The 21,252-nt window shown below is 39.6% G+C and overlaps 1 protein-coding gene across 1 annotated transcript in view; it reads right to left on the bottom strand.

Moving 5' to 3' along the window:
• otofa (otoferlin a) overlaps positions 1-21,252 on the bottom strand; it is a 349,247-nt gene that overhangs the window by 106,630 nt on the left and 221,365 nt on the right. The window contains 1 exon segment of the mRNA XM_055149496.1: positions 5,974-6,044. Coding sequence (XP_055005471.1) covers positions 5,974-6,044 — 71 coding nt within the window.

Genomic DNA, 21,252 nt, shown 5'->3' with positions numbered 1-21,252 from the left:
CAACCGCAGCGAGCGTCTCTGTGTTTACGGAAGTTGTCCAAACATGGACGCAGCATCGAGCACCTGGAGATTTTAAAGTTCCTCTCGTACCGGAGCCAGAACATGAACAACTTACTTGTTTTAAGGAGGAGATTGAGAAGGAGAAGGACGAGGTTTTTGGATGTGGTGTTTTGAAAGGAACGTGTGGATGTGGAGACGGAGCCAAGAGTGGTGAGTGGTGATGTGCTTCACTTCAGTGACACGGAGTTCATTAACAATTTTCGCCTACTTCAGCGCAGAATAGTGACGTTTGTGGTTTGTTGATAACGTGTAGGTCGGATGAATGCGCTTTGGCCGTTCAGACTGAAGTCGCATGTCAAAAGATCAGATATGTATCGGTTTCAGGACCACATATCCAAGTGTCCTGGGTCGCATTTGAAAAAATCGGATCTGTGTCGTTCAGACTGTTATTAAAAGATCAGATACAGGTCACATAGAGGCCAAAAAATCGGATTTGGGTCACTTCATGCTGCAGTCTGCACGCAGCCTGACTGATCTGAAGAGAGTGGTCCCTTCGCCAGAGAATGGGCAAGAGATCCCTAAACTCACTGGATACTCTCTTTACAGCCTATGTAGTTTAGATTTTATTGTTTGTTTTTAAAGTTTTGAATGGACTGGCCCCGCAGTACATCTCACCCCCGCACGCTCTGAGGTCCAGGTCCAGCTCCAGCTCATGGCGCCTAAAATGAGACTTTAAAACCAGGAGGACAGGGCCTTCTCTGTGGTTGGCCCCAAACTCTAGAACGTTCTACCCTCCATGTCCGAACAGCCCCCACAATGGAGTGTTTTAAGTCTCGTTCATATGTTGACAGTCTGAAAAGAAGACACAAAAGTGGCGTCGCGTCTTCACTTTTTATTCCGCATTTAGATGAGTGTCCTATGTTATTAGGTTCTTTTTTTCAGACCTAGAGTTTTGTTTCATACCTGACAGTTTCGACTGCTCACTAGCGTCTTCCTCAGAGTCACGTGATGTTGCTGTGACGTGTCCGGTCAGCTGATTTAAACAGGTTTTGGCGCTGTTTTCCTACCGGTGGAGGCAGGACGACAGCGCCACCTGCAGTCCGACTTCCTCAGGACAGTATCCCAGGTGTGTGAGAGTAAAAAAGCCCCTCGTCCCGGTTTATCGTCCCGTGGGCACGTTTCCGTATTTCGATTGCCTCTTTAATCCAGCGGCGATGTTTGTTTTCCTCTGTCCCAATGATGTTTTCTCCATCTCGGTCCATAACGTGGTTCTGTCTTTTACACTGGTCAGAAACGGCCGATTTGAGTTGTTCCTGTTCTGCTTTGTGTTTTGTTGCTCGTGTTTCGCCTTCGCTGTTTCCTTCTCGCATTCTGTTCTATGTTCCTTTTTCGTGTGCTGAACGCCCTCCCTGTTTCCCCGATGTATGTTTTATTGCAGGACATGCAGGGTATTTCGTATATGACATTACATTTATGCTCCGGTTCTATTTTGTCTTTCGGGTGGACGAGTATTTGTCTGAGTTTTCTGTACGGTTTCACTGGTGTGTTGATATTGTGTTTTTTCATCGCCCTCTGTACTTTTTCTGTTATGCCCCTGATGTATGGTAATGTTCCCATGCCTGTGCTCATTTTTTCTGTTTTGTTTTTGTTTCTCTGGTTCTGTTTTTCTTTCTCCTTAACCTGTTGTTTCCCTTTGTTTATTGCCCATTTTGGGTATTGGCATTGCCTTAGCGCATTGTGAATGTGTCTGTCTTCTTCCTGTTTGTCTTGTTCATCTGTTATGATGTTGGTTCTGTCATACAGTGTTCTTACAACGGAGAGTAGGGAGAGAGGAACATAGAATATCGGAAGACCAAATGAATCTCATTGGACTGTTTAGACGAGTGTTTCGGGAGGAAATCTGCGCGCATACGGAGACGCAAAAGTGTGTGGAATCCCAGGTCAGGTCGTCCATATCCGTCTGACTCGCCTGCGACGAACTGGTGCATCCAGAATTTGACAGAGGTGATTGCAGATCCTTCTCTGTTCACTAATTGTATCTCTGCATGTTCTGTACGTTTGTTGCGATGCCTCCTGTAAGTTTATTAGAGGTCTGACGCATGGAAATGATCCGACATGTTTGTGTCTGTGTACTGTATGTATGTGACGTAAACGTGTACGCGACCTGAGCAGATCTGACCAGAGTTTTGCGTCTTTGGCAGTGTAGACAGTGTCAGCAGTCACCTCCAGTCTCTCTCTCTAAAACCTTCAAATCAGGCAAGAAATCTCGGGGTAATAATGGACTCAGACTTGAACTTTAACAGCCACATCAAGTCAATAACATCTGCAGCCTTTTACCATCTAAAAAACATAGCAAAAATCAAAGGTTTACTGTCTAAATCAGACTTGGAGAAACTTATCCATGCGTTTGTCTCCAGTAGGTTAGATACTGTAATGTTCTGCTCACTGGTCTCTCCAAACGAGCTGTGAGACGCTGCAGAACATCCAGAACATCCAGAACGCTGCAGCTCGGGTCCTGACTCGAACTAGGAAGTACGAGCACATAAGTCCTGTGCTCAGGTCTCTGCACTGGCTCCTGTGCCTCAGAGAATAAACTTTAAAGCAGCTCTGCTTGTACAAGTGTCTCCATGGCCGAGCACCAAAGTCCATCTGTGACATGTTAGTGTCATATGAACATCTCACACTCTGAGGAGCTCAGGGACCAGCCTCCTGCTGGTGCCCAGAGTCACGACTAAACAAGGGGAGTCAGCGTTTCAGGTTCATGCAGCTAAAACCTGGAACAGTCTGAACATGTGAGACAGACTCTTCTGTGACGCTGTTTAAATCCAGACTCAAAACATTTCTGTTTAACTGTGCATATAACTGAAAGGTTTTCATTCCGCACTCTTCTCTCCAATTTATGTCTCTCTTTTTTAATTTTAATCTTCATGATTATTTATGTTTTGATTTGTTTTTATTATGATTTTAATGTATTTCTTATTCTGTAAAGCACTTTGAATTACTTTGTGTACGAATTGTGCTATACAAATAAACTTGCCTTGCCTAGATGGAAACACTACAGCGGAGTGTATTCAACTTTTCCACTCTGGAGGGTGGTTTCAGATTTTTGTGTTTTTAAGACCCAAAAACGCGTCACAGTTTAAATGAAAGGCACTTCTGATAAAATATTTTTTCACTTAAAAAACACTTTTATTCTCTGGCTTTTAACACTGCACTGAGTTGTGTGGTCCTCTGTGTCTTTTATTTATTTGATTTATTTGACTCATTTACTACTATTTCATGATTTTTATTTTTATTTGACTGGTTTTATTGTTTTAGGACTGGTATGCAATTTACCTTTTTGTTGTCTTCATTTTATGATCTCTGTGCAGCACTTTGGAAACTGCTTTGCTTGTAAAATGTGCTATAGAAATAAAGTGGATTTGGATTTGAATTATTACGGATGCACAAAACCAGCTTTTTCAGTTCCAATGCTGATTCTGATACTGTAGCTTTAAGGATCTGCCGATACCTGATATCAACCAATAAAGGTGCAGAGGCTTAAAACGGCATTTATTCCCTTAAAACAAAAATAAAATAAGACAAAACCAATCCAAATGTGTTATGTAACTGCTATTTATGTCTCAAATAACTACTAAACAATTTTGTATAAATAAAACTTCAAACATTATGAGACTTTTTGACCCAAATACAGCTAGTCTTATTATAAATATGTCAAAATGGGACCTCACCTGAAACAATATTTGGGAGTTAATATCTGGTCCAGCAAAATTTTCAATATTGGCTCAGATATCCTTTACCAGTATCGGATTAATACATCTCTATTAATTATGCAAGTCATTATGTCCTTAAAGGTTGTATGGAGGATTTTTTTTTTGTTTCAAGTTGTCAATGATAGATTATAGAGATGCAGTAGCCTTGTAATTATGATGACCAAAAAAAAGAGAATAAAAATTCATCAACTCTGGACGTGGTGGGGCTAAACATTTGCCAATAGATAACGACACTGCCTCGTTATCTGTGAGCTGACAGGCTGTCAATCAAACTCCCTACGTTTCTAGCGTAACTGACTTGCCTGCGCCGCCGGTACGTGGTTTACATACGCCTGTCACGCAGTCCACAGACGCAAGCCGCACAGACGCTGTTTACTCCACCAACGCAACAGTTCTTAGCGGCTTTTTTTGACCTATATCTTCCTCGCAGTTCACACAAAGTTTGTTGCAATGGCGACAAGAATCCAGGAGCAGTTCACCGTAAAAGAAAGTCCGTTTTTTGAGGTCGCTGAAAGAAGAAGACAAGGGGAAAAGCAGCGAAGCCAAACTAAGGTGATTCTTGTAGATTCATTCCAGCGATGGCGCGACTGAAGCAGACGCAGGGTCTAAAGACTGACGCATTGGTCCACAAATTACTCCTGGACAGGAAACTTCTGCTTATTATGAAAATGTACTTTTAAAAAAAAAATTATATTATTTTTTATTTATTTATAAGAGCTAGACAAACGTTTTCATGTGATATCCTATGTCTGAAAACGTAATTTTCAATGCAAAGAAAGAGCCCGCTTGCCACTGCGTGTTGTAGTAGTGGCTTCATTCGCACTGAATCTCTGCGCACTCTTCTCTGCAACCCTTACTGCTCCTGTCCCCGCTCCCCGCTTCGCTCTTCTCCCTGCTCCTCACTTCTTTTCCGCGCACGAAAATGTCCGCACACCCGCTCCCCCCGCTCCTCACTTCTCCGTCTTGCCTAACCAACACTGTAGTTAGTTGTTTACAAGTCATGTGCAGCTCACCGGCTGTAAACAAACCTGTTTCTGGCGTGTTTCTACGTAGGAGCTGTAGGGGAGGGGGGGTGGTTTCACGCATGCGCAACATTTGAAAAAGTACAAACAGTCGCTGGATTTCTCGTTCCTTGGAAAATCCTCTATACAACCTTTAATCAAGATTCTGTCCACAATGCATAATTTATAGGGCCCATATTACGCTGTTTTCTGATTTATGTTATAATGTCGTTTCCTCATCACAAACAGACCTGGAGCTGTTGAGTAGAAAAAAGGACGGCAGAGGCACTGTGTATTTATTAATGGTCACATCAGCGTGTTTCAGGTCTGATACAGTGAGCAGCAGGTGTGACTGGTCATGACCCCAAACACGTGACGATTAAAAACTAAATATCCATAAACAATATACATGCTGAATCCAAGCGTACAACATACCATTCATAACACAACAGATAAAAACACTGTTCTGTATAAGTTGGAGGATAGTCAGTGATACATATTTCCTTTAGGTCACACAGCACACTTCATCAAGAAATGTTTTAAGCAATTTTGTAAGAAAAGTTAATAATAACCTGGCTAATTAATAAATATGGGTATTTGGTGGCCAGTTGTCTTGTCTCCTCTTCACAATTGGCAACAATACGATATAAAGAAAGCATCTAAAGGCAGTAATTGACAAGAAGGTTTATATCTAGTTTCAATAGTATGGGAGCAGCTTTATAGTTCAAATAGTTTTTATGTGTGGCTTTACAGTTCAAACAGTTCATAGAAATGGAGGGGGAGCTACAGGAAAAGTGAAAAATCCACCTCTTCCAAAAAAAATCCACCAGGGTCTATGTATGGATCCAAAACGTCTCTCTTTGGAAAAGTCGTTTCAAACTGTCTCATCTTCACGGGTCCTGGGGGATAACCTCTGTTACCATGACCCTGGAGCAGTTTTTTGCTTAATTCCCACATGTTTAACGCACAAACCCTGCAGATTTACTTCTTCTCTCAAACGGAAAACGCTCACGGAGTTTAAAAACCAACATAAAAACAACTCCAGGTCTGTTTATGATGAGGAAACAAGGCGCTTAGGCAAAACCTGGTTAAAAATGTATTCAAAAGATCTCAATATTCTACAGAAATCAGCACTACCAGTATCGCTGAATTGATTACGACTCGAGGAAAAGGCGCTGCGTTCGGATTGTTCCACGTACCTCTCCTGTGGTCTTCTCGGGGGCTCCTGATCTTGCCGAGTTTCATGGCTGAGAACACTCCTTTGCCCGCTCTGCAGAAGAGAAACAAGCCTCATCAGAAACAGAGAAATCAATGAGGATCAGACCTGCGCTGGATTAAACTGTGATCTACTACTATCCACCCACGCCTCACACACATGTCAAGTATCCTGCTGGTTTACTCACCAGCTCATGGCCTGGTTTCGCATTTCTTTCTAACTTGATTTAAAAGTCTGATATTGTTTAAAATAATCTAAAATTTGTAAGGGTTTTGAGCTCTGTTGATACTTTGCAGTTACATTGAGCTGGAGTTGTCCTATACTCATCTCTATCAACCTTTAATGTTAGCAGCTCTAGTTCTTATTTCTACTTTGAACACCTTTTACGCCTTTGTGAACAGACTTTGTGGGGATTCATAAATATTTTTCGACAGAGCAAAAGGTGGGTAATTTGAGGATTTGGTTATTAAATGTATAATTTAAAAAAAAAACAAAAAAACTTTAGTATAGTTATTTAACTTTGCCACATAATTACATACATCTTACTTTATATATTCTTCTGTATCAAATGTACAAAGTAGTAACATATAGAACTGGAGAAGCAGCTTGGATGAGCTGTGAAATGTTTTCGACCAAAATAAACATTTGTTCAGTTGACAAATTTCTATGTTGAATTTCTATGGACGTCCATATCCGCCAGTAAATAAAAAAAAAAAGCCTCACAGTATTAAAACTCGTAATTATGACTTTACAACTTCTAATTATGACTTTTAAACTCGTAATTATGACTTTTAAATTCATAATTATGACTTTTAAATTCATAATTATGACTTTTTAACTCTTAAAACTCGTAATTATGACTTAAACTTCTAATTATGACTTTTATACTCATAATTATGACTTTAAAACTTTTAAAAATGACTTCTATACTCATAATTATGACTTTAAAACTTTTAATTATGACTTTTATACTCGTAATTAAGACTTTTAAACTCATAATTATGACTTTAAAATTTTTAATTATGACTTAAACTTGTAATTATGACTTTGAAACTTCTAATTATGACTTTCTCTGAGGCTTTTATTTTTTATTTACTGGTGGAAATGGGCTTCCATAAACTTCTCTTTTGCCATACAGGAAAAAAAAAAAAAAAAAAAAAACACTGAATGAGATGATGAGTCCAAATTTTTGACTATTAGGGTAAATAACCAATATGAAATAAATAAAACTAGAAAAGCACTCAGAGAGCGCAGACCTCCGCCAAGGACTACCCCCATTTTTTATATAAATTGCGATAAAATCAGTCTTCTGGATCAGATCCGGATCAGCCTTTGGAATATGAAAGAGGATCCCATTGTCCATCCCTGAGTCAAATTTCATGGGGTTTGGTCAATAATTAACCGAGATATTAAGAAACAAAATTTTTGGCCCCATTTACCACAATGTTAACTAAAATTTCAAAGTGATCCAGAATCCAGGATTTCTTCCGGATCACCCCAAAAAGTTCTTCCTTTTCACATTTCCAACAAATCCTGAAAATTTCATCAAAATCGGTCCATAACTTTTTGAGTTATGTTGCTAACAGACAAACAAACAAACAAACAAACAAACAGACAAACGCCGGCAAAAACATAACCTCCTTGGCGGAGGTAAAAAAAAACAAACAAAGGACATTATTTTTGGACTATTGACAATTTCCTAATACTATTTTCACATATATTTTCATTTTGCACAACAGAAAATCCCGCTGAAACCACCTCTGACACGACGCCAAACCAGAAGGGGAAACTGCTAATCAAACTGTAACTCTACACCACAGAGCCGCATGTCGCTGGTGACAAACGCGCTCCACACATTTGAAGACCCTCAATCACGAAACGACGGGATCCGATGACGCTCACATTCAGACGCTCACACTTTCCATGGCCATCTGCAGCTCGACAAATAAGGAGCATCAATTATTAAAGACATAGCGCAACCATCCAATTTGTGAAGGCGAACGGGACAAGGAAGCTGTGGAGCGAGGGAGCTTTATTTTCCACTGATATCAAGAGGGGAAGTCGGGCTGAGATGTGATCAGATTAAAATGTGTGGGGTAACTTTCATGGACAAGAAAAGAAGCCAGAAGGAGAGATTGTTGGAGATATTTGGTTTGACGGGCGAGAGCCGAGGGCGTTTGTGTACGGAGAGATGAGGCCGGAGGAATAGAAACGACGTGACGAGAGGTGGATGGTGATAATGCAAACAGACAACTTCAGAGTCAGGTTTATATGAGCTTTTATCAGAGTTATAATCCTCACAGCACACAGCTCTTTGACAAAGGACATCCAGGACATTACAGAAGAAGAGGTTAACAGGGTCGGCACAGGCTTTTTTAATGCCCTAGGTAAGAATTCTGATGGTGCCCCCTGACTCCACTCTACTAATAAATATAAAAAAATTGTGTTTTCTGTTAAGACTATGTTGGCTTTAGTCCAGATCTGGGCATCGTACAGCTCCCAGGCCACACACAGCCTTTTGGTTGACTCTGACCGTCCCGTTAAAGCTAATTTGGAATTACTAATAAAATGTTATAATTTTACCTCATGCATGGACTAACGCTGTACTGCTTTTACTTTAGAGGTCTTTTTTATGGTTATTTTTTTGTTAGGTAGCTTCACTTTTTCATTGCTTAGTCCTAACAGACAGTGTCATGGCCTGGAAAAGTCATAGAAATTGAAAATGTAATTTTCCAGGCCTAGAAAAGTCATGGAATCTCACACTCTGAGGAGCTCAGGGACCGGCCTCCTGCTGGTGCCCAGAGTCACGACTAAACAAGGGGAGTCAGAGTTTCAGGTTCATGCAGCTAAAACCTGGAACAGTCTGAACATGTGAGACAGACTTTACTTTTACGCTGTTTAAATCCAGACTCAAAACATTTCTGTTTAACTGTGCATATAACTGAAAGGTTTTCATTCCGCACTCTTCTCTCTAATCTATGTCTCTCTTTTATAATTTTAGTTTTTATGATTATTTATATGTTTTGATTATGATTTTAATGTACTTCTTATTCTGTAAAACACTTTGAATTACTTTGTGTACGAATTGTGCTATAAAAATAAACTTGCCTTGCCTTGCCTAAGTTCAATGAAAGTTTTTGAAAAGTCCATCCATATCTACTTTCTTCCGCTTATCTGGGCCGGGTCACAGGGGCAGCTGTCTAAGCAGGGACTCCCAGACTTCCTTCACCCCAGACACTTCCTCCAGCTGCACCGGGGGGGCATCGAGGCGTTCCCAGGCCAGCCCAGAGACATAGTCCTGGGTCTTCCCCGAACATGCGGGGGGGGGGGACTATTGGACCATTTGGAAAAGTCATAGAATTTTAATATCTCTTTCACGCAACTACAGTGTTCTGTTAAGTTCTCATTAGGCTATGATGATTATTTCTAAACCTTTTGTTTAAAAGAGACGACAATAAATGCACTGACAGTATTTTGAATGTTAAAGAAACTATAATACCAAACCATTAAAGTGAGTAGAAAGGGTTAACATTTCATATTTAGCCCTAAAAATACAATCAGTTCTATACATGTAGGTGCTGTAAAGTCATGGAAAATTCACTTTAGGTCATGAAAATGTCATGGAAAAGTTTTGAAATTTTATCAGTGAAAAAGAGTGGAGACCCTGAACATGTACTGTTACCAGTCTTACCAGCACGTCAAAACAATGCTATTTAATGCTTTTTTTAAATTAAGAAATACAATTAATATTCTGCAGAATTGAGTTATTGGCTCGGCCCTCCACAACATTTTCTGTTTTTCATGTGGCCCCATGGGAAATAATAATTGCCCACCCCTGCATAAGTCTATTAATTACGGGCCCTGAATCAATTTCTTGATTGATTTTGTAGCTGGGATACAAAAAATAAATAAATAAATAAAAAATAAATAAAATAAGTACTGCCTTTAGTGGATGTACAGCATTATTTTTTGACTCCAAACTGTTTCTTTGTGTATAGACATTTCATACTATACACCAGTGATTCCCTTTTTTTTTTTTCTGGGGACCCATATTTTAAACGTCATAAACCTTCACGACCAAAGTCAATAGACATTATTCGTAAATCACAAAATAAAGGTGGATTTGACACATTATTGAACATTAATAAGGATATTTTATTGTTGATCGTGTCTCTCTGAACAATTTATATTGCTCAAGTTTTAAACAATGAATAACGGTCACTGAACCAGCAATAAAAAGATCCATAAGTCGCATTTGGACATTAAAAGTGGCCCATTTCTTTTTCTTTTCAACATCCAAAGGAACCAGCAATATTGGAACAAAATAGTCAATAAAATAATTACAACACTTCCAGCTTCACTGCTCGCTTCCCCTGATTTATTACCCTTCTTTTTGGACAACCAAGTAAGAATTTCTCAACTTTAGCGGCAGGAAAACGTGTTCAGTGCAGGCAGGAAGGATTCGCTGACTCGCTCGATCTCTCATGTGTCAGATCTGTAAATTGCAGATCGTGACAGAGCGAAAATCTCTCTACACTGTTCATGATGAAGCTCACGTTCATTTGAAGTGAAAGCACACGGGGCCCCTCCATCATCACCGTGCACCCTGAGCATTTGCCTGAACGGCCCGTGCCACACGCCGCCTCTGTTGTGCGTAACCACGTGAGGCCGCGCTGCACAACAGAATACGCACAAATCACAACTGCAATTCGAGACGGTGCAATTATCAAATCACAAAGGATGCAATTACTTAGGTAACGGAATGTCTCCTGAACGGTTTGAATGGTGTATATCGCAAATCTAATTCCAAACTGCTACTAGATTTCGTTCCAAAATCGAGCTCCCCGTGAGGCCTTATTTCTTATACATTATTAAGTATATCAAGTATTGAGTATCAAGAGTCTATTCTTAGGCTGAAAAACAATGTTGCTGTAATTAATTAACAACAACACCACTATCAGTAATGACATGAAGAACGTTAAGAGTCCTCACTCACTCAACAGCAATAATAAACCACTTTACTTTTGAGCTTTAAGGCTACATTCAGACTGCAGGGCTTAACGTTCAATTCTGATTTTGTTGTGAAATCCGATGTTTTTGCGAGGTCGTTCACATTTCCAATTAAATGCGACTTGTATGTGACTCCAGTGTGAACATTAAACGGCCCGAAAGTGTCCCGCATGTGCACTGGAGACACGATGACGTCAACCGCAGTGAGCGTGCTCTGTGTTTACGGAAGTTGTCCAAACATGGACGCAGCATCGAGCACCTGGAGATTTTAAAGTTCCTCTCGTACCGGAGCCAGAACATGAACAACTTACTTGTTTTAAGGAGGAGATTGAGAAGGAGAAGGACGAGGTTTTTGGTCGTGGTGTTTTGTGGGACAGCGGCAGCGACGTCCGTAGAAAGGAACGTGTGGATGTGGAGACGTAGCCAAGAGTGGTGAGTGGTGATGTGTGGTGATGTGCTTCACTTCAGTGACACAAGAGTTCGTTAACAATTTTCGCCTACTTCAGCGCAGAATAGTGACGTTTGTGGCTTGTCGGACAAATGCACTTTGGCCGTTCAGACTGAAGTCGCATGTCAAAAGATCAGATATGTATCGGTTTCAGGAGCACATAACCAAGTGGCCTGGGTCGCATTTGAAAAAAATCGGATCTGTGTCGTTCAGACTGTCATTAAAAGATCAGATACAGGTCACATAGGGGCCAAAAAATCTGATTTGGGTCACTTCAAGCTGCAGTCTGAAGGCAGCCTAAGTAATAATCTGTTCTCCCTCATAAACTGGCCCATATAGGAGTCACTTCTGTAGCATTGCAGTTGTGCAGTCTGCATTAATTACTATTTCCAGTGCCACTGTAATGCGTTGCAGACTAGGCAGACTGACTGCAATAGACGAACTTATCAGAAATAGATTCGCAAAGGAGCCTGAGGGTAAGTGAATGAAAACGGACACAAAATAAAGTTGGTAATATGAAGAATAGTATTGTTAGGTTGGCAATAATACGAATAATATAGACTTATTTATACTTTGATAGACAGATGTATTATAAATCGAGCATATATGATTGATTATTTATTTCGGTCACAGGTATATTTTGACATAAATTCACAGACAGTCATATTTAACATACACAGACCGAAAAGGTGCAGGCTGAAGCTTAATCTTATTATGCCCTTTACCCTTTATTCCTTTGTCAGAGCATCATCTTAACACCAGTTCATCTTCATAAATACAGCAAGAGGAAACAAACAAACCAGAAACAATACAACAAAGTACTACAGCACACACTGAGTATCATAAATAATAATATATATATTAAACAGAGCAGTCAGGAGATATTAGGTTCGACTCCTGGCTAGCTCGCCAATTGTAACCTCAGTCCGTCTAGCCTACAACACGTTACACCAAAATAAGCCTCTCTTTTGTGTTGTATAGATTTGTCTTCATACAAACAAGTATTTTCTCAGTCCTCAATTTTCAATATGATATCAACAGGGCAGCAGTGTGTCGTGGTCATTATTTTCGACCAAATATGTGATTTTAAAGTAGGGATGGGAATCACAGGGTCCCTCACGATTCGATACGTTGCACAATACGCCGCTCATGATGCAATATTATCACAATATGACGATAATCGATACTTTGTGATATATTGCTGTTTTTTAAGAAGCAAATCCATTTTAGCAACAATTTCTTCTTTGTTAAACCACTACTTCACTATACTACTACTTACTTCACTACACTACTACTTATTTCGCTACACTTCACTACTACAAAATTAATATGAAATACATCTATTTGAATCATCAAAACATTGAATATGCCAAATATATTGCATAAACTTCTACTAAATAAGAAAAAAACAAAGCTAAAAGATACAGTATTGTTATTGCGGACATTGTGTCACCAAATTTAGTATCACAATATATCGATATTTTTGCACAGCCTTATTTTAAAGTGGAAATGGGACAATATGTAATAATTATTCATGTCACACTGTGTATAATATTGATCACCAGCAAAGATAATCATCATTTTATCACCAGACAGCACTGAAAAAAAAAAAAAAAAAACTCTTCTAGGGCCTGTTTACATGAGAACGCTTGCTGGTAAAAATGACAAAATATTTTATCAGAAGTACCTTTCATTTAGACGGCGATGGTGTTTTTGGAGCTTAAAAACGTCTTATGTCACATGCCCACATCTGGTCAGAGTACACAGAAACCTGGAAAGCATAACCAATTGAATTCCACACACTTTTGCATCACCGTACGCACACAGTTTTCCTCCTGCAAACGCTCGTCTAAATGCAGAATAAAAAGTGAAGACGAGACGCCGCTTTTGCATCACCTGTTCAGACCGTCATCATATAAATGTAGCCCTAGTCTAGATTCTTGTTTCTACTCAATTATTCTTGAACACCTTAAAATAATAGTATTTTTAGTTTGATTCTTTCTTTATTATTAGTCTGTCTTCATCTACAAATGCATTTCCACCTTGTGATGTCATGAAGCTTTTAACTTTTACCTTTTGTTTAGCAGAGATCGGCAATTCCAGGACTGAAATTATCCAAATGATTCTAGTGAAGGTGTACGGAGTTTAAAAACACAATGGAGCACTTCCTGTATTACCACATGACATCACAAGGTGGAAACAGAACGTTTTTTTTTGTTTGCGAGAAGCCTAAATATGCAGAGTTTGAGAGTTAAAAATGTGTGAATGAAACAAAACACAACTCCAGGTCTGTTTGTGATGAGAAAACAACATTATAACACGGGACCTTTAATCATGATTATTTTTGCCAAGATAAACATGACACAAAAATTTCGTCCCACGCCTATTTTAAAGTATTTCCTCATTAAATTATTACTCAAGGACAAGTACACAATTTGCAAATTTAAATTAGACTCCAGGAAGCACAAAGGTGTTTTCCCATACGTACCAAAACGTATCAAAAAATGCCAGAACTCTGAAAATCCACTGAAAATAGGTTCTCCCTTTTATAAATTGCTGTGTATTCCCATAGCAGTGGTGGTGGCGGCAGTAGTAGGTCCTGACAGGAGTGCAGTATTGGTACTTTGGAGGATGGAGAGCTGCAGGGGAGGCAGAGGCACCTGTTTAGGGGGGAGGAAGAGGAGGAGGAGGTGGGGAGGGCCTCACAACAAATACTATTGTTCAGAGACATATGACACCGCGCCTACAGTCATCTGGGTACAGTGAGAGGGCAAGTGTCTGCGCCGAACTGAAGAGACCGATGAAAAAAGACAATTATGCACACAAAATTCAGATATTTATGATCAGATAATACACTAAAATGTCCTTTGGTTCATTCATTTAATTTAAAAAATGCTCTGGTTCAATATTTACTCAACCCGTGTAATTGTTTTTGATCATTTTGTTGAATTTTGTTGTTCATTTTCTGGCTATATTTGAACTCTGTCTTAGTTTTAGTGTGAGTGAGTGTGTGTGTGTTTTGTTCTTTTTTTGTTTATTTGAACTTATGTAACCTCCTGTCTGCCTTACTGTATCTGTCTTTTGCTTTTATAACTATGAGGAAAACGAGATGGTGCGACATCTCAAGGGGCTTATCCTCCAAATAAGTAAAATAAATCAAATAAAAATTAATGAAATAATGGTAAAATGGACAAAATGAGTTAGGAGGTGTTCGCGATTCTCTCTCCCTGGCTCCAACAATTTGCTAAATGTCTCTCTCCACTCACTTCTCACAGTAAGAAGAAGAATAAGCGATTCTTTTTGTCAAGAGCAATAAAAGAACAAGCAGAGCAGGAAAATCTGAAATCAGACATACAAGACGACTGCAAGAGACAAAAGCAGATTATGGGCTTGAACAACGCCAGGGTCATTTGAGCTGAAGGCAACAAATACCAGCGCTGGATCAGAGAAGCATCGAGATCCACAAACCAGGTCCGAGGATGAACTGTGGAGTTTGGAGAAGGCGTCAGACAGTAGGGGCCATAAGCTTCTTAAATTGCTTAAATTACTGTTTTGAAGTTGCAGTCAGGATCAGCTAATCTTGCACAGCAACCTGGATTCTTGCAATATTTATGAGTTCACAAACTCATGTTGAGAATCCATTTTGGTATACATTCACTGGTGCGATAACGTCCAAGAGGTGTGGGCGACCAGTCACGTCACAGCATTGAGGTTTGTGCGAAAGCCAAAGGGAAAACACCAAAACTAACCAAAACAAACATGGAGACGCCGACAGATATACTTCAGCCTTCTTAGTACTGTTCAGTTTGTTGAAAATGTGCAGAAAGTAAGAGCTTTGTGCTTTTGTGGTGAGAGAAGATGTCTGTGGCTTTTCTCTCATCTGAATGTAAAAAAAAGTTCAATTTTTTTGGCTTGTTCCGCTGTTGTGATGCTTCCACCAATCAGATTTAAAGACCATATTTTTTGGACAATAATGTTGAATTCTCTCGTCTATTTTCATACATAAGGTGCACTGGATTATAAGACGCATTAAGCAAAACAAACGGACGACACTTGAGACTGATCCTTAGTCCAGGCGTCCACGATCCATTGGCAGATCGTGGTGTAATTCGCCCGGCGTTGCCTCCCTGTCTTGGTGAATGTGAATTATGAATGTGAATGTGGGTGGATAATTTAAGTTTTTTTTTTTTTTCCCTACAAGAGAACTCAAATATACATTGAGTAATAATGTGTTTAATTCAGCTTTGCGCACATTTGTTTACGTTTTACAGAGACGAAACTTAAAACCACATGGATAATTTGCATAAACTATAAGCGCTGAAAAAACAGTCCGCTCCCTGTGCACTGATGCGGTTCAGCTTCTGTCGGAGGCTCCTGACTACGGTAGCCGTAATGCTCCAGCAATCCATCAAGCGGTGCGGCTTCGTAGTTTACCAAAGTCGTACTAAAACATTTTGATACAACCAGAATTAATACACAAGTCACACTAGATTGTTGAGAAAATTAAAGGATTTTAAGTGCGCCTTATAGTCCGAAAAATACGGTACTCGCCATGACATTGTGCCTTTTCCCATCTCTTTCAGCGAGAGCCATTCCAGATTTATAATGTGTAGAGCTCCATCCAGAGTGACACACAGATCAGTCTGTCAGCAAAATAATACAACCCCAGTGATGATGGTGACTGCAACTTCCCGATTATGGTTGAATAGTAAATAAAATAAAAAGATAGACACACCATACTGTGGAGCATAGAGACAAGCAGACTCTCCACCAGAAAAATTACACAGTGCCTCTTTCCATCTTATCCAAGTGATTAAAACAGAAATGTCAAGTTCTCTGCATGAACAATAATTTCTCTGTAACAATCAACAATACACACTCATTTCTAAAACTATTCTTGCACTAATCTTACAATCATATCAATAATCTACCAAATCACAAACCTCTAATTCAACTACTGACGGACATAATAAATAAAAAAAATGATTTCTTTCTTTTTACAAGGACACAGATGAAAAGACCACATTTTCCACTCAGAGCCAGAACCGCACGCCAGCCTGCCCCAGCCCCGGTTTAATGATCAAATAATAACTTTACAAGAAGAAAAAGAGAGAAGCGAGAAGAGAGGGTTCACAAGGGCAACTTTTAATTAGACAACGCCACTATTCAGATGATTAAAAAGAAATCAAATCAATTATAAATGACTGGAATTATTGCCTGAAAAAGATGAAAAAACGGCCCAAGAGAGAAGTATTTTCTCACACTGAAAATGAATTGATAAATGAGTCAAGCAGTGGTTTGCTATAGTTGCAGATTTTATTGCAAATTAATAGAATCGTACTCAGTGTTGGGGAGTAACAGATTACATATACCGGAGTTATGTAATCAGAGTACAAATTATGAATGCCTGTATTCAGTTACAGTTACTGTTTCAGTGAGTGGTAATTGGATTACAGTTACTTTGTTAAAATAAATGCATTACATGATGGTATTTTCCTGTTTTCACATTTTGGGCTATATCCCATTATTTTTTTTTATTTTATTTTAGTAATTTCCCTCACTGCCAGAAACCCACACAGAACGCGTCCAATAAGAGCCACATAAACATCTTGTTAACGTTGGTGGCGTCAGTCACACAATGATGAAATCCTGTGCTCTACAAATCGGCCCCCCTCCGGCCCCTGACTGCACCTAGAAATTCTGTCCATAAAAACAATGAACAGAACCGGTGACAAAGGGCAGCCCTGGCGGACTCCAACATGCACCGGGAACAGGTCTGACTTACTGCCGGCAATGAACACAGCTCCTGCTCCGGCATACAGGGACCGGACAGCCCTTAGGCCCCGGACCCCATACTCCCGGAGCACCCCCCACAGGACACCACGAGGGACACGGTCGAATGCCTTCTCCAAGTCCACAAAGCACATGTGGACTGGTTGGGCAAACTCCCATGAACCCTCGAGCACCGATGGAGAGTGTAGAGCTGGTCCAGTGTTCCACGACCAGGACGAAAACCACACTGCTCCTCCTGGATCCGAGGTTCGACTATCGGCCGGATTCTCCTCTGGAATGTTCCATGGTATGAAATTTAACACATCTACCTAACATTTAGTCATTACTGTTGTTTCCATTGCTCAAAAACACAATCATTCTCTCTGTGAACAGGCTCGCCTCTCCACACATCTGATCTGTAAAGTAGCCTATAGTTGTCTCTCTTAAAGTTGCACTGTGTAACGTTTCCAGCGAAGCGTCCATCAAATGCTTTTCTCCATGAAGATGTTATTGCGTTGTCTGGAATGTTTCACAGTATGGCATTAAACGTTTCTATCTTAGACCAAACCAGACCAAGTTACAAGTCAGATCTGTGGAGAGGCGACCCCGCTCACAGTCAGAATGTTGTTTTTCTTGGTATTTTTGAGCCATAAATCCACCTGTAAGTTGAATAAATGTAAACTAGAGCTGTTAAAAGTCACACTACAGAACATTGCAGGCATAGAAACAAGCAGGTGGACCCCGAAGTGAAAAGTTACACAGCGCGCCTTTAAGTTTAATCTCTACCGTGGAACATTCTAGACAAAGTAATAACATCTCTACCAGAAAAGCCTGAAAAATCACTATTCTGTACAATATTTTCCCCTGATCTGCTCTTCGAAGACTGAAGTGTACGGAGACAAAAACGTGGTTATGTAACACGGGTTTATAAAAATGTGCAGTGCATAAATGTTTGATCGTGAGTCGGAGTAGAGTCTTGCATTTTTCACCGTGTTATTGCATCAACCGAGCGGGAACAGGGCAACCCCTATTCTCCTCCTTCAGCTCCACAAGCCCGTCTGTGCTTTTGAAGACGCCGTGTTTCATTCAAGACGTAACATACTGTTTTTTTAGAGCATTTTTGTGTGGAAAGATCTAAGTTGTAATTGAATGTAAGTTTCACTTTACCCCTATCAGTCAGTTTAAGTGTCTATGACAGTTTGGACTATTTTGTTTTTACGAAGACGCAGTTAAGATCATTATATTTAAGATTTTACTAAAATAATCCCTGATATCACCTTGTACACTGGGCCCAAACTCCTCTAATGTACACAAAAGTTATTATTTCACAAATACAACTATAAGAAAACACTTTTATTTTGTTGAATTCATGTATCACAACAGCGTGTTTCTTTTGTGTAAACTGTGTCGAACTTTTGGGCAGAATTCCCAGTGCGTCTTTCTACGTCCTGTAATTTTCAGCATATTTTTGAACTTTTCTTCTTTATTTGTGTAAAACTATAATTTATATTCACAACAGGTATTGTCCTAGCCTATCATCAGCTAGTTTCACTTTGTGGAAACCATCTGACCTCGCAGCATTAGGATTTGTTCGCTCGACAGTAGGCGGGTACTTTTTTTATTTAACCAATCGCTGCTATTTGGTCGTGACGTATGTAATGCGCCAAATCCCGTAGGAAGAAGGACAGTAACATCTTTCCCCTGTGGGCTTCTACCCTGTGTTTTTAAAGTTTCATTCATATGTTAATACAATTTGCCCTGTTAATGCTGTGTATGTCTTTGTCTGCCAGTTGTTATGGGACACGTGTTGGGACAAAGTGCTTGTATTTTTCCATAAAGATGTTAACTCAACAGTTATGCTGGTAAAAAGGCATCCAGTTTTTCTGTGCATCAGTCCCGTTGTCGAGGGACGACCGACGCACAGAGAGACGCCGCGTCAAAATCATGTGAATCAACTTGAATCTTGAGACCTGAACCTGCCTGACTCAAATAAAGAGACATGTGAGACCTGTTCTAACTCTCCAAGCCTCTTTCTTAACATCCTCTGTTCAGGCTGCCTCCAGGAGAAGCTGACACCCCCTTGTTAAAATTCACCAAACATTCTTTGTGTTCCGGCTTTAAATCCTCGATCTCAGGAATCGTTGCCAACACAGAATGTCTGTCTTCGTCTACATCCATCTCGACCGCTTTGTTTACTGTTGGACCCAGACAGGTGCTTGAGTTTGACGTCATGACTTCACAGCTCTTCGCTGATTGGCCGGTGTGCGGTCTACAACTTCCGGGGTTTTTGCAAACGTCTAGTGTATTCAGATTCCTCACCTAGTCGCTGGAGAGAAATTAAATTGAGCGGCAGCCTGGCTATTATTATCCCACGAGGTTGAGTAGAAAATAGAGAATTGTCAAAACCTGTGCACTTTTTTAAACACACTGTAGTTGATTTAAACTAAAAACGTAAAAACAGAACTAGTTCATTTAAACATTTTGCAGTGGTCCAAAGTTATTCCTCACTTTTATGCATTCAGAACATCCTAATTATTCACCACGACGAGTTTATAAGCGCTATTCACAACACCTTTTAAGACATACTTTTCAAAAACATTGCACAACGATGTATATTCATTAATAGGGATGTAACAATAACCGAAATATCGTGATATCGTATCGTCAAAGTTCTCACAATAACATCGTGGACCATCACAATATATCGAATTACAAGTCTCTTTGCTTAAATTAAGAGTTATGGTGCAGCAATAGCTAAAAAAAAGACAGAGGGAACTACATAGACCATGATCCTTTGCTCCATTTCAGTGCAGACTACAAGAAGAAATAACAGTTCTAAGCACTTTTAAGTCTTAGTTCAAGGCATTTTACGAGGAAAAAGTAGCATATTCAGTTTTGTTCGCCTCCACAAAATATCACAAAAAATATCGAACAGAGAGATTTGGATATCGTTACATCCAATACAGCTGTATACTTTAATTTCCCTTATTTTTAATTTATCATAATCACCTTTTTTTGGTTTTGACGCTACAGTTTCTACTAAGAATGGTGGCAGAAGTGATCCATGTTTGAATAATTTAATACAAGTGCCTCAATCAATCGAAAAAACACCAACTACAAATGAGTTACTTCGGTATTATGACAATTTTGGAAGCATTTGTATCAAAAACTTGTGTTCAGCTTCGTTTTAGACTACGCAGGGGTCACCGTAGTCTCCTCATCAACTTTTTTTATTTCTTTGATGAAAACTTCAAAAAAAAATCAATTACATAAGCAACAGCGGAAAACAGGCCACTGCACTCTAGAGTGAATGTCAACAGAAACTCACCGCTGTCCTTGGAGAAAAGGGCATCCCCAGAAATGTCAAGTAAGAAAAATGAAAACACATTGACCATTGTGAGAAATTGTTTATCCAACTGCTTAAAAAAATATCTACAATAATAATAGGCCATCAGTGGTCGTGTCGCGTCAGCATTTCCGCTTCGTTGGACTTATATTTTTTGATGTCCATTTGTCCAATTCCCTCCGACAGCTGACCTCAGCACTGAAATGGACGACTGATTCTATCTAACGATTTCCGATGTGAATTTAGGAAAAACACGGGTTCAATTGCAGCTGTTTAAAGGTCCTAGATTACACTAAATTAATAAACCATTCAAACCAATTTAGGACATTGTTACCTTCTCAAAAACAGAGCTGGAGTTGTTTCAGTCACCCACACTTTTTTTTATTAGTCTGTCTGCATCTCCAAACCTCAAAATGCTTTGTTCCACCTTTTTATCTTTAACTTTTTATCTTTAGTTTAGTAGAGATTGGCAGTTCCAGGGATGAAATTAAACGAAATGAATCTATAGTGAATGGTTAAGAGTTTAAAAACACAGTGGAGCACTTCCTGTATTACCACATGACATCAAAAAGTGGAGCAATGTTTACAGAGAACTCTACACTACAGGATTTTTGTGTTAAACTTGTGTGAATGAAGCAAAACACAACTCCAGGTCTGTTTGTGATGAGGAAACAACATTATAACAG

Source organism: Boleophthalmus pectinirostris, unplaced genomic scaffold (genome assembly GCF_026225935.1).
Source record: "Boleophthalmus pectinirostris isolate CB_2022bp ecotype Guang Dong unplaced genomic scaffold, ASM2622593v1 HiC_scaffold_13, whole genome shotgun sequence".
NCBI classification, from domain to species: Eukaryota; Metazoa; Chordata; class Actinopteri; order Gobiiformes; family Gobiidae; genus Boleophthalmus; species Boleophthalmus pectinirostris.
Note: the sequence above shows the minus strand (reverse complement) of the source record. Positions and strands in the feature narration are given on the sequence as shown.